Source organism: Python bivittatus, unplaced genomic scaffold (genome assembly GCF_059951505.1).
Source record: "Python bivittatus isolate LINGU-HERP-01145 unplaced genomic scaffold, Pbiv_v1 ctg000410_np1212, whole genome shotgun sequence".
Taxonomy (NCBI): domain Eukaryota; kingdom Metazoa; phylum Chordata; class Lepidosauria; order Squamata; family Pythonidae; genus Python; species Python bivittatus.
In genome coordinates this window covers 5,832,011-5,846,293 of record NW_028277067.1, presented here as the reverse complement: position 1 = coordinate 5,846,293, position 14,283 = coordinate 5,832,011, and the positions used below count along the sequence as shown (strand labels likewise).

Below are 14,283 nucleotides of genomic sequence, written 5' to 3'. Positions count from 1 at the left end.
GCACGAACAAAAGCTGCGCAGCATGAACAAAAGCTGCGCAGGCGCAAAAAACTGTACGGGAAAACTACAACTCCCTGCAAGCCTTGCGTTCAAGCGCTGTAAAGAAGCCCAGTGCAATGTGCCTGCTGTTGCTGCAGCAGCAGCAGTAGAAAGTGTGTCACTGGGACACGAGGCTCTCCCTAGGAGTCACATGGTGGATGTTCCTGAGCCGCGTGCTGGTGTCTGCGCAGCTGCAGGGAGAGAGTGAGCGTTGGCAGATTAACATTTTGCAGGCGAAGGGAGAGGCAGCGGCATAATCGAGCTCCCGGCTGGCGTGAGAATCTTTGCATGCGTAGCCAAGCTCCAGTTCTTTCCTGTCTGAGTCTCGGTGCAAAATACGAAACTTAAAGAAGCAAATCACCATCACCCCGTGCAAGCTGATGTTTTTTTGTATTGCAACATAACTTCGGGGGGGGGAAAGAAGAAAGAGGAGGAGAAGAGAGCAGCTCTTTGCTTTCCTCCCTCCTCACCAAGCGAATCTCATCTTGCATCGTCGCTTGATATGAATGACAGCTGTCAGCTGAACAGGATGGCAACTTTGGATGATAATAACAATACCCCAGGTAAGCCCCTGCTTTTCATCATCGAATTCCCACACAGATTTATCTTTCCTGCATTGAGAAAACCGGTCATTTGACCCTTCTCACCTGCACACGTACCCTTGATACTCTTTTCTGTAGGGTAAAGTCCGGGCGTAGAGGTCAGCCGTGTTATCTGTGATACGTGTTGGCTTGTGCGCCAGCAGCCTGGCTAGCCGGAGTCTGCGTTTTAGCATAAGCTGGAGGAGTGGGCAGGGGTCTCACCGCCCCAAATAGCGCGGTTATGTATGAAGAAGTTTGCTTCTTAGTCGCATAAACTATACACAGGAGAAAGGGTCCTTTCTCAGCCGCCACCCCGCCGAGGACTGTGAGTTTGGGAACTGGGAGGAAAGTCAGGGGGCACTTCGCTTAGATCTTCTTTTATCCTGTTCCCATCTCCCGGTTAAAAACGATTAATTTGCCAATCGTGCACTATAGCTCCCTCTTTGGGGATCGGTAGAAAGGGGAGTAAGAGTTTAGGTATCAGTTTCAAGGGAGGAGATCAACCTCCTCTTGCGGAGCGGAAAGGGTAGATCCAAGGACTTGGGCCACTAATAGTCGCAGGCGACGCCCTCCCTTGTCCTTTGAACTGAGGGGCAGGTGGCGGATGAGGGCAGTTCGGAGGAGAAGGGTGCTGTTTTGCTTTCCCGTAGAGCCTCACGATTATTTTTCAATGAAATCTCGTCTGAGAGAGTCAGGAAATCTGAAATCTCTCTCCCAGCTATGTGCATGGCCCTTCAGAGTTTCCTTCCTGACATATCGCTCCAGGGATCCTTTCCCCCCTCAACGGTTGAAATCGCATTGTTCCCCTCTGGAATCCCACCCGTTTTGGGATTCCCCCAGTGAGGGTCTCACGTGTCCTCTTGCCTGGCTCAGCCACGTGCAAAGTTTGTTTTCCTTACCGGCCCCGCCCCCGCCACCCATTGGTCGGTCTCGCCTCAATTAAATATTTAGCCACGCCTCTGTGTAACGTCATCATTCAGGAAGCAACAGTGTTCTGTCTCCTCCCTCCTGGGCGGGCGTTCAGGGTGGAATTCGCTAGTGGGTGGAGGAGGAATCGGAACCAATAGGGGGATGAGGGGAAGGGCAAAGCGTGAGGGGCGGGGCTGAGAAAGAGAGGAGGAGACCATGTGCGAACGGGACACGTTGAGAAGAGCTGTCCGACCTGCCAACCTTATTATCGTGGTTCCTAATCATTAAACTCTGAGCGAGGAACGGCTGTAGATCTTTTGGGGATATGAAAATTTTGGATAAGTCATGAGGCCTGTCCGAATACCAACTGGGTGAGTGGAACCTGCCTGTTTTCCGCATCTTGGGATGTGCCTGAGATGAACTAAAAATTAAGTAATGTGAGAATCCCAGTCCTTGAACCTCTTATATTCTCATGGTGCCTCTCCGTTTTGTTCTGAATGAGAATATTCCCTGTCCTCACCACCAATAGCCTCACCAGATGGCAGCCTAGCTAATCTTGATTGATTGGATAAGAGGCCACCAGGAATTACCTGGACTGTAGGCTGGATTGGGAAGTTAAAACACACACACTCTTACAGATCTTGGAAGAAGGCACTGATTAGCTACTGTAAAGCTGGCAAGAAAACTATGAACACAGCTGCCAGTAGCTGAACTTGATGCAAGACTGTCTTAAACTTTTTTTTAATCCCGCAGTTGCATTTGTTTTAAGGTAACAGTGTTATCATTTGTTATACTATGATCTGATGTTTCCTGTACAAGAGAAACAGGGTCGTTGTGGAGGGGGATTTCCTCAGTTACCAATACTATAGGGTTGTAAATTTCTTTAGAGCTAAACCCACTGGGCTTGGGGAGGTCCACACCCCAAATAATTGGACATGTTTAGGATTACTATGTTTATGTTTAACGTTTAGGGTTTCCTTGTGAAAGTGGTTTGTAAATCAGATGCTTTAGTTTTGGATTAAGAATAAACATCTTGGTTCAGTGTAATAGCAAACACCTTTTCTGCAGATGTTAACTCTGCTATTTTTTGCAACTGTGAAGTTGAGCCTGTTCTTTGTCACAAGATCAGCACCAGTTTAATATTCACTCCATCTCACAGAAGGGATCCTTCATGTATCATAACAGATCAGATATATAGTAATCTGTTTTAATAAGTGATCAAATTCCCCCCTGCCTGCACATACATTGTGATATTGTTTGGCTATAAAGAGTTCTATGCAATTTTATTGTAAGCTTTCCATTGAGTCTAATTCATACTGGCTTTATCCTCATGAAGTGAACAAATGGACAACCTCTAGTTTTGTATCTAAGACCACATGTGGGCAATGCTCCAACATGTGTCTCCAGCCACTCTCAAGTCTCTTCCCTGGAAGACTGAGGACTAGTGACATATATTACAAACAGACATGACACATCTTTCCCTTCTGTGGACCCATTTGGAAGCCCTCCAGCTTGATCTGCTCGTAACTTTCAGTGCTGTCTTGTGCCTTCAAGCATTATTTATTCTCTATGACTCACCTGGGATGGTCTGTTTTAATAATCCTGGGAGGGACAGCTGCACATGTGCATACCTTCCTCCACTAGGATTCCCTGCTCCACCCTTCATGGTCTCATCTGGCACGGTTGCAAACTCTGCTGCTTGCCTGTTAAAAATGGAGAAGGAAGGGTGTTGTAAAGGAGAGGCCAGGAGCAGAGAAGAAAAGGCCGTTGTGCCTATGATTTTGCAGTAGCTACAGTATATTCAAATCAGAGACAAGATGATGAAGATGTTTGTCTTAACCAGTCAATGGACTCGGCTGCTTTCCAGGCCTCTGCAGCCCAGCAATTCCTAGTTTAAAACACGGTGTTTGCTTGAATTACCTGTATCCTTGTTTGTCCTTGGTAACTCTGCTGGTCATTATGCTTAGATTCAGAGACTGATAAAGTTCCAGACTAATTCAGTGCCTCATGGTATTAGGCTAGGAATAGTGAAGTTGCTTCTGGAACAGCTGTTGTCTTTAAAGCTAGTGTGAACTTCCTGTGGCTGCAGTAATCAGCTTTTTTTCTGGTAAGGAATATCACCCATAAGCCCACCCACCTGTTTTTCAGCCTTCAGATTCCAGTTGACACTTAGGTTGCTGTTTTTATTTTCTGCAGCTGCAGATGGATAAATAGCCCTCTCATTTCCCCCACTTACCCTAATTCAAATCTCAACCCTGCAGAACCTGCCAGGGAATTAGTGTACAAACAGGTTACCTCTGGCTCATACAATGTGGAGAAAAAGTCCCTTGTAAGGTAAGGGAGTTCTGGAAATAAATGAATGGAGTTGGGGACATTACCCCAGTTGTGGCTCCCCCATCCTGATCTTCCCTGTTGATTAGGATCTAGACTAGAAGGAACAATCTCAACAGGAACAGGAAGCCAGTTTCCAAGTGCACTGAGGATTAGAGCATAGTTACTATAGATCTTTGCTATCCAGTGGGTGGGTGGGGATATAAGAGAATATCTCCTCTTTTTGGGGGGGAATGCCTGGAATGAGCTTATAGAACTGGGGGGTGTGGGTGTTTCAAATTCACGAAACTCCAAAATGCAGGCAGTACACAAAATAAATAGAGACGCAACTACTAAGGGATGTGTGGGCATGTTTTTCTTTTTGCAACAAAGCATTAAAGAAGATTTTTTTCTTCCGGAGAATGATTCTTCATTAGCCCCAATTTTGGATGGAAAATATTTTGTGGGGGCAGTGGGGGTGATACATATTTCTCATTATGATAACAAAAGCAGGGTAGCACAAGGGTAGAAGACCTTGGCTAGGAGATCTTGTCTTGCTTGAGGCTGGTGACATCTTAACCTTTTTGATAGGATGAGATGGCTGCGTAGGGCAGCTGAGCACGAATAGCGGATTGTAGCAATTCAGCCTTCTCAAACTTGATGCATTTCAGATATGTTGGGACTGCAAACCCCAGGAGTCCCAGCTAAGACATCAGTTTGGGAAAGGCTGAATTAATTCATGCCCATCCTCTTCCCTGTTGGCAAAGGGGATTGCTTTCAGATTGCCATCCTGACTGGTATTGTTCCAGCTTCTCCTAAGCCAGTAGTCACAGCTCTTGGGCTGCACCCAATAACAGAGCTGGTAGAGATAAAGCTTGGGAGCCCCAGCCAAGGCTGGCTTGTTGTCAAAAGTCTACCTGGGCACTGAATGTGCTTATTCCATGTGATCTTGTTTATATTCCCTCTGGCATTGATGATTTTGTTTTTGTTGCTCCAAGAATCCCTGGCAGCACTACTTGCCTCCTGGCAAGTGGCCCAGTTTTAAAGCCTTGAGTATTTTTTTAATCACCAGGTTCTCAATTTAATCGGTCTTTTGGATGTGATGAATTATTTTAAAGAAATACTTATTTTGGCTTCTACCTGTTTTTCAGTGAGTTTTTGGCTGCTTGTTTCACTGGTATCAGTTATTTGCTTCATCTCTTCCCTTATTTTTCCCCCCATTTGTAGCCCTAACATATAGGTCAATATCTTAAAAAAAGCAGATTTGGATGGCAAAAGAAATAATTTTGGTGAAACGATTTCACAGTTTGCAGCTAGGAAATAGACTTTATAAAGTTTTTTCCAGATGTGTTTGGGAAGAGAAGTCTGCCATCCAGATAGTTTCCATACACTGGGCTGCTTTGTTTTCTTACTCCTAGTTTATTCACAATAGGATAGTTGTACTCCAGTCCAGTCCAGTTTCTGCATATGCCTTCTAGAACATGGATCCTGTGTTCCCATGCACTTCTCTATCACATCTTATGCAACTTGCACATCCATACTGTGAACTGATTTACTAATTACCACTTTTTTTGGTATTGATGTATATGTATGTATGTATGTATATGATGATTCACACAAATAGCTGTCTCTGGAATGGAGTGAGAGGTATATAGGAAAGAAATGAATATTGTAGTTGCTGGTGATGAGAGGAGACGTACCTTTCTTAAAGTATCACACTAGCTAGAGATGATTACCCTTGATAACTAAAGGCGCTTCTGTGTTCTGGGATAATATGCTTCTGAACAATTGATTCAGTGGTTGAAGAGCAAGGGAAAACTCTCAGAAATTTAGAGTTGGGAAGGATCCTGGAGGCCAACTAGTCTAAATTTCTGTTTACTTGCAAGAATCTTGTAACTAAAGCATCCTTGAATGATGGATATGTAAGTCCTCTGAACATTCTTTCATCTGGCTGAGATAGAATGTAAAGTATTCTCATGGGGTTCTTGCCTTACATATATGACTCAGTAGATGTGGTTCTGTTCCTGTTCAGAGATTGCTAGCTGTACATGGAATAGGGAAGCAATTTTATCCCAGGTCAATCCTCTGATGTATGTGGGAGGCTTTGTATTGTTACCCATAGCAGCTTGCTAAGTCTTCAGCTATTTGCCCACTAAGCATTTCTTGAACCACATTGCCTCTCCGTTAGTACAGGTTGTCCCCAGTTTAAGAACGAGTTCCATTCCCAAATCTTTCTTTAAGTTGAATTTATGTGTAAGCCAGAACAGTATTATTGTATAATACTGTACAAGTGGTATTGTGTGATGAACTCAAACCATTGTATATTTACCTCGAATCATTGTGTATTTAACTCATTTTGCTACAATAGGCTCTGTTCTTAACTATGACTCATCCTTAAACCGGGCATTCTTAACCTGGGGACTAAATGAAACATTTCCTTTTCTCAACTACATTCAGAAATGTACACATATCTCTTATTGTGCTCTGTTTTAGTAGTGTTTTTCCAAGGTAAAGATCTGCATTTGGCAAGGTGCTTCTATTTCTTCTCTTTCTCCTTTAATCTGTCTTCTGCATTTGTAAAATCTGATCACTCTTCCTTAACCGGGTGCTCTCCTGATGTGCAGGAATGGACCTTCCAGATTTTCCAGCCAGTAGGGCTGGAGTGCTGGGAAATGCAGTTCCAGCACATTTTGAGGTGCCAGGTAAGAAAGACCACCTTAACTTGGAAAATCTAAAAATCCATCCTATTTTTTAAGATAGTTAAAAATTATTCAAGCTTCATCTAGATGGCATATTAGAATGACATCCAGTTACCTGATAGAAACAAGCAATTGGGAGATTATGCAAGTGCTCTGGGGTAGGACAGATCCTTATCATAGATTCCTTTTTTTTTTCCTTTATGCAGGTGGTGTGATCAGTTACATTGGCTCTAATGGATCTTCCCCAAGCCGCACCAGCCCCATCTCTCTGTGTGGCAGTGACAATTTGAGTGGCAGCTGCCAACTGTCTTCACATCCAACCTTTCCCAGCTATTTCCCACCTTCACCTACTGGATCTCTGGTGCAGGATTCTGGGCGTCTCTATGGGGGTGGCTCAGCTGGGCTTCGTGATGATGCCTCCCCATCATCATTGTCATCTTCATCTTCCTCGTCTTCTTACAACTCTGGAGGTTCTCCAGTGGGACTCCAAGTGGCCTTGGATGATGGGAGGCGTGTCTCCCCTGTCAAAAGCACCAGCAGCAGCATCACGAGTGAGTGATGAGCTGGGAAGCTGCGCTTTGGGGGATGGGATCAGATTGAGGATACTGAGGTGAGCATGGATTTGAGAGGGAGTGCTGAGATGACCACATCTCAAAGGGTAGTTGTGGGTTTTGCAGTTCCACCAACTACCGACTCTTTTGGCAGACTGTTTTACTTTGGGATTCAGGTACTTCAGTTTGTATCAGTGCTGCCTTTCTAACAACATTGATTCCAGCTGGGTTCCTCAAAACCAGCTGTGTGCATTCAATGCTTTGAAAGCTCACCAATGTTGAAGAGGCTGAAGCTGTAGAGCTATGAATCCAGTCTTCAAGCAAGGGATCTCATAGCCTTTCTCTCTCTCTCTCTCCCCCTCAGAACTCAATGGGATGGTCCTTCTATGTAAAGTTTGTGGAGATGTTGCCTCTGGCTTCCATTATGGTGTCCACGCTTGCGAAGGCTGCAAGGTAAACTTCTTTGTGCATATGCAAGAATAGAAACATGTTGGACTTCAGAATTTACTTGGCATAAAGTGTTGGAAGGCGGTTACCTCAACACACTCAAGATTTTTCAGTACTATGGGCAAGGAAAAAATATACATACCCCTTTTCAATATGAATGAATCTACCGGGAATATCACCTTCACAAGTCTTTGACATGAATGAGACCAGCATGTGAGCACAGTAGCATTGTTGAGTATATCATGCTCAGGAGATCAGATCTGCCTATCCTACTGCTCTTAATGACATCAAGGATCTATTGTGTGATTTGATTACTTACCTACTCTTCTGGTAGAACTGCCTGAGTTGACTGCTTGAGACTCCCCATCTAGGTGCCATTCCAAGCCATGTTACTTGGGGATAATGAAAGTTGCCAGCACATCTAGATGGCATGGCTGTAAGAATGCCTTAGATACTGATGGGCACCTAAGCAAGCAGAGCATAAGATTCCTCTGCAGTCAATCCTGCCTCAGCTGTACAAAAATATTTTAATACGAAAGCAATACAATGTGTTTTTAGAGGCTGTTACTTGCAGTTACTGTGGAGAAAAAACTTTATGTATCAGACTTTGTGCAGGTAAACAACAAATACAGTTCTTTTCTCCTGTCAGATTTACACTCTAGACCAGTGTTTCTCAACCTTAGCAGCCAGCATGGGGAATTCTGGGAGTTGAAGTCCACGTCTCTTAAAGTTGCCAAGGTTGAGAAACGCTGCTCTAGACATTTATAAGCTATTGAGATTATTCCCCTTTTTTCTAGAGCTAAACTTGTAACAGAATTGTTGCATGAAAGAGAATACACTTGGGAATTTTCATGCCAAAAGCAGTTGCAGTCGTGCTCTGCCTTATAATTTCAGAGAACTGTATTGAAAACACACACCTTAAGAATTTGCAATCAGATATAGCTGTTCACCATCCAGGCTAAGATGCCTGTGCCTCTCCTCCCTACTGCAGGGTTTCTTCCGGCGCAGCATTCAGCAGAACATCCAGTACAAAAAGTGCCTGAAAAATGAGACCTGCAGCATCGTCCGCATCAACCGGAATCGTTGCCAGCAGTGTCGCTTCAAGAAGTGTCTGAGGGTTGGCATGTCTCGTGATGGTGAGTTCCTGTAGCATGAAGTTAGAGATCTCAGGAATAGCAGCTGCGTAGCTTCGTATGAACCGTTTGGCAGGCTCTCTGGGCTCAGGAAGATTTGTTGCAGAGGGTAGATTGCATGCACTACAGACATTTTGGTTTGTGTTCCATCTGTAGCACATGTGATGTACCCTTTGGTGCAGATGTTCCTGACCCTGGAGAGCCCCTAAAAGGTGTGCAGGTAGAGAGTGGCAAGGGATGGTGAGGAGAGAGGAGGGATAGCTTATTGCCTTTCTCCACTGGTGGTGTACCTCCTTGAGATACTAGGATTGTGCCCTTGCATGGTGCAATTGTGCAGCACCGCTGGAGGGTTTGGGGAAGGCTATGTGTTCTTTTTGGACCAAGAGCAAATATTTCAGTCTTGTGGAATTTCTTCTCACCTTGCTTGTTGGCACAGACTGACTGCTCTCTAAAAGCTAAGCACGGTTGGACCTGGTTAGTATTTGGATGGGAGATGGCTAGGAAATCCCGGAAATGAAAGTTAATTGAGAAAATAGAAAGGAAGTAATGGTAAGCCACTTTGCACTGTTATGATGATTATTTATAAGCCATCCAATTCTGAGTGACTCTATATGGGTGTGTGAAATCCCCAAGAGTCAGGCTTGACCTTAACTCTACCTCACTGGCACTCCCACTTCGAGTGTTCACTGCCTCCCCAGGTGCTCTATTCTAGCACCTCCAAACTTCCGCTGAGCAGTTTATCCTGCTGCTGTTTCCTGTTTCCTTTGTCACTGAAAGGAAAAGTGTGATGTAGGGGCACAAGGCAAACAGGTTCTTTCCTGGACTCCATCAGTGGAAAGTCTTTTAAGATGAAGCTTACCCCCATCTCTGTTTTACTTTCTGGGTGTTTTAGAAGATTCTTTTGCTGCTAAGAAAAGCCATGGATTAGATTGCAGGTTTTTTAGACTTATGTTGATCCTTGGATTCCACAGGAATACTTCATGTAATGTCATCTTTTTTCTGTCTCCTGTGCAGCTGTACGATTTGGGCGCATCCCCAAGCGTGAGAAGCAACGGATGCTGGCTGAGATGCAGAGTGCGATGAACAACATGGCTAACAACCAACTGAATGCACAGTGCCTCCCTGAGAACTTACCAACAGGACATGCACAGTCTACTACCCTCTTACTGGGCCACCAATCTCAACTGGCACCTTCTTCCCCACCTTCTCGTGCACCTTCCCCACCCCAGACATCTCCTTGCTTCTCCCAGTTTTCTCAGCAGCTGACACCCCCACGATCCCCAAGCCCTGGAGATGTCATGGAGGATGTCATTGCACAAGTGGCTAAAGCCCACAAAGAGATTTTTGTTTATGCCCATGACAAACTGGCCACAGGGCCCCAGCCACCCACAGGGAGTAACAGTTCTCCAAGTTGGGACAACAACTGGTTGATTAATGGCTACTGCACCAGTGGGCTGCATCATCAAAATGACAATTGGAACACTGGCTCTGCCTCCAGTCCTGCTTGTCACCAGAACAACATCAATGGACATAGGTTTTGTCCCTCTGGGGAAACAGACCTCTCCCTTAGGCAAGGCGAAACCAGAGATGTACTCCTGGTAAGTGTCACATTGCCACGGAACTTCCCATTTGCCTTTCCAAGTCGGTTGTTGCTAAAGTGTTGTCCTTCTGATGAGGAACATCCTCCTGCAGCTGGTTGGGTTTAATGTGTCTGGAAAATCATGTGCTTCCCTGGGATATGAATGGAGTTCAAACCAAGACAGTTAGGTTTATCTTAGCTATTTGGTTAATTATTCAACATGTGATTTGAATGTATTTTTGTCGCCACTCTTTTTGACTTCCTGAGACTTGTTATTTATTAAAATTGGATTAGGTGTTCTGCTGGTGCCCTAGGAAAAGAGCTTGCTGTTTATTTACCTAAGACAGAGTGTTTATTTTCCATTCTGTACTAAAAGTTTGTTCTGCAGGTTTTCTTTTCTTATATTCCATAAACTACTGTGCATCCATCAGCAAATAATAGCTAAGAATATTTGTTGGAGTAAAAAATAATGCCCACCATGTGGAGTAGCATTCAGTAATCTCTCAGAGCCTTTTGCCCTCTGTCCGAACAAAGGTCACAGAATTTGCCCCACTGATAATCTTTGGTCTGCAATCAGAGGTTGCCATTATATAGGAGATACCTGCCAAAAATACTGGTGCAGACTAAAAAATATTGGCAGGAGACAGAACATGCCTTTCGCAACTAAATGTGTGAAATGGAAGGGACATGTACATTGTATATCCTCAGTATTTCACTATGGTTTTCATGATTTTTTAAAAGAAACATGGGTAGTAGGGAAATTAAAGCTTCCTAAAAATATTATTTAAGAAAGTACATCATGATTAGCAGGTAGGAAAGAAAAACTTTATTTCTTAGAGGTGGGGAAATGTAAGCACACAGCCAAAAACAGGTGCTTAGAAGCTTTTGTGCAGGCTTACCTAGTTCCACCTGCTTTAATCCATACCCTTGTTTGTCCTTACATGACTGTTTCCCCTCCTAACAGGCGTGCCCAATGAATTGTCATCCTCATGGGTATAGTGGCCGCACAGTCCAGGAGATTTGGGAGGATTTCTCACTGAGCTTTGCACCAGCTGTACGAGAAGTTGTGGAATTTGCCAAACACATTCCAGGGTTCCAGGAGCTGTCACAACACGACCAAGTCTCACTACTCAAAGCTGGCACATTTGAGGTAGGAAAATTTCCACCTATGATGTAAGGTCCTCCTTAGTCACAAGCTATTGATATTCTATGCAGGGAAGCAATTGTTCGCAAAAACCTACTTCGTATTTGTAAACACTGCAAAGCAAACACCGTGGGCGGCAAGGTTGTTTTTAAAATCCCATCACAAATTTCCATCTTTATGTTATCTTTTTTTTTTCTTTTAATACTGAGAATGCAACAAAAGGACATTTTTTGTTGGCTTCTCTTTCAAATATAAATGAATTAGAAGTAATTAAAAGGATGTTGGGAGGCTGGAATCCAACCGCACCCAGAGCAAAGCAAGTGCTTTAAAAACCAGGAAAATAATTTGCTCTGAAATTCTGACAAATAATTTTTCTTTGGGATCTGTGAAAGAAAAAAACAGCCAACTTGCACTTTGATCCTAAGTATGTTTGTTTATGCACAGAATTGCAGTCTAACTTGAGAGTTTATTATTTTTGCAAACTAATATTGGAGAAAAGGCCTTGCATGGTATTTTTTTAATCCTTAGGGTTAGGGTTAATCACGACCAGCAGTGTCTGCAGGGCATGGGATGTTTTGTGTGTTTCTCACTGATCTCAGCAGCATCAAAAGCTATCACATTGCACCGATACCCAAAATGGGTGCCATTTGTGGCACACGATCTTTGCCATTCCAGTAAAAACAGTGAGTTCCTATGGATGCCACTGGTCCTGATGGTAAATGTTTTCCATGTTAAGACAGTTTACTGAAGTTAGTCAAACTTCATCTCCTTCAAAATAAAATTAAGCAACCATCATGGTTTGTGTCAACATGCAGATGTGTTTTACTGGGAATGCGGACATCTATGAACATAGTAATGGAGAAAGCTAAACATAATCCCATGCTTTAGCCTGTGGGGTTGCCATATATCTCAAGTCTACGCTATGGTATCAAACGGAGAGTTTTTATTGCACTCTAAGTCCACTGGCTTTGGCAGTATCTTGGAAGATTCTTGGCAGGAAATACCAGTATTGTAAAGTGGTGGGATAGATCCCAAAACTTGTAGCGTTTGCATGGAAACAGCACAACATTGAATCATGACCATTGTGAAATTAAGCTGTATGTGTGTAAGCCTCCATTCTTCTTCTTATATACCCACATTGATGGACTTCTTATCTAAGTGAAGGACGTCAAGTGAATAATCCAGTAGATTCTGCATTTTATAGTATGAGTCTGAAGTTGCTGCCATGGCATGAGAAGCATTAAATGGAGTAATTATAGTCATCCTTCCTAAGTTTTGAGAAAATAAAAAATGCGTTTGACAGAGTTTTGTGGAAGCAGACTTAGGTTCTGATAGCTCTTTATTTTTTCTCTCCGACCCCAGGTGCTAATGGTTCGGTTTGCCTCCCTTTTCAACGTCAAGGAACAGACGGTAACATTCATGAGTCGTACCAAGTACAGCCTTGAAGAGTTGTGGGGGATGGGCATGGGTGACCTGCTGACATCCATGTTTGAATTCAGTGAGAAGCTTAGTGCCTTGCAACTATCTGAAGAAGAACTGGGCCTCTTCACAGCAGTAGTGCTGATCTCTGCAGGTGAGTACCCATTGACCTAGATTGATGGGAATCCCAGTCCTAGCATACACACTTTTTGATTGCATTCTTTGCCCAGCAGAGTTTGTTCCCATTGGTTTGCTGACCTCGCCCATGGCTTTCATACCTCCAAATCTGTGATTCTTCACTACCCAAATATAATCCCCCAGGCCCCTTGTGCAAGTCTTTTCGTTTAGCCCATACCCTCCAAATACTACAAACCTTGTAGGTGTAACTGCAAATCTCCATACACCTCTTTGATACCATAACCTCTCCCTTCATTGTTAAACCTTAGCAGTGTTATGTCCTTGGGGACATGACCTTCATTTGCTGTGAAGTAAGATGCACAGTGACGGTTCTTTAGAAATAACAAGCAGCTATGTTTCAAGCATTGCGATTTGCATATCATCTCTGGCACGATTCTGTCTTACAATTGGGCACACTTGTGACCTGGAGGGAGGCTGGACATTTCTGATACATAAACCCAGAGTCCAGGCCACAGCATCTTCCTTTGTAGCCTAGGCTGCTGTGCCACAGTACTTACTGTCTGCCCCTCTCTGTGCAGATCGCTCGGGCATTGAGAACCCAGCCTCGGTGGAGCAGCTACAGGAAACACTGATCCGGGCGTTGCGAGCCCTCATCCTCAAGAATCACCCCCAGGAAACGTCCCGCTTTACTAAGCTGCTCTTGAAACTGCCTGACCTGCGTACCCTCAACAACATGCACTCTGAAAAACTGCTCTCCTTCCGCATTGATGCACAGTAGAGGAGAGAGTGGGCAGAAATGCGGTGAGCCCAGGCTCCTGACCAATTCTCCTTGGGTCGTTGCACTAACCAGACTATTTGGGGCCTAGACCTGGCTTTCTATTTATGTGGGTGTAGCAGCTGCTACTCCTGCCTGCTCAGAAACAGCACAACCGCTTTTGTAAATAGATCTGTGTATATTGGAACTGTGTGAAGAGAATGTCCCTCTTCTCGGCCGTGGTGCCAACTACAGGAGAAAAATACATTGAAAGCAAACTGTCTGGATGGCCTTCTTCCTCATTTATTCACCTCTTGCTCTTGGAAGTGCTCTTTCCCAAGTTGAAACTACTGTGGGGATCAGGACCGGATGTGGCGTGATCCTTCTGCCTCCTGCCAGAAGGAAAGCAGGCCTTAGACCCAGGCGGGCAACTGGAGCCCCACTTATTTTCTCTAGGGAGGTGTCATCTGAAGTCCTGCAGAAACTAGTGATGGGTGAACAGGCTCACCTGCCTTATGGATTCCTTTGAGGTTTAAGATAAAAGAGGTTTAGAAAACGTTTTCCCTTCTGGTGTGGGAGA

The 14,283-nt window shown here is 44.2% G+C and overlaps 1 protein-coding gene across 1 annotated transcript; it reads left to right on the top strand.

Moving 5' to 3' along the window:
• The first annotated feature begins 245 nt into the window (after positions 1–245).
• Positions 246–13,986, top strand: NR1D1 (nuclear receptor subfamily 1 group D member 1). The gene is made up of 8 exons (XM_007420681.4): positions 246–602; positions 6,745–7,089; positions 7,454–7,542; positions 8,528–8,672; positions 9,684–10,267; positions 11,213–11,398; positions 12,755–12,965; positions 13,528–13,986. The coding sequence occupies exons 1-8, from the start codon at positions 542–544 to the stop codon at positions 13,725–13,727; spliced, it is 1,821 nt and encodes a 606-aa protein (XP_007420743.1). The 5' UTR covers positions 246–541; the 3' UTR covers positions 13,728–13,986.
• Positions 13,987–14,283: the final 297 nt, after the last annotated feature.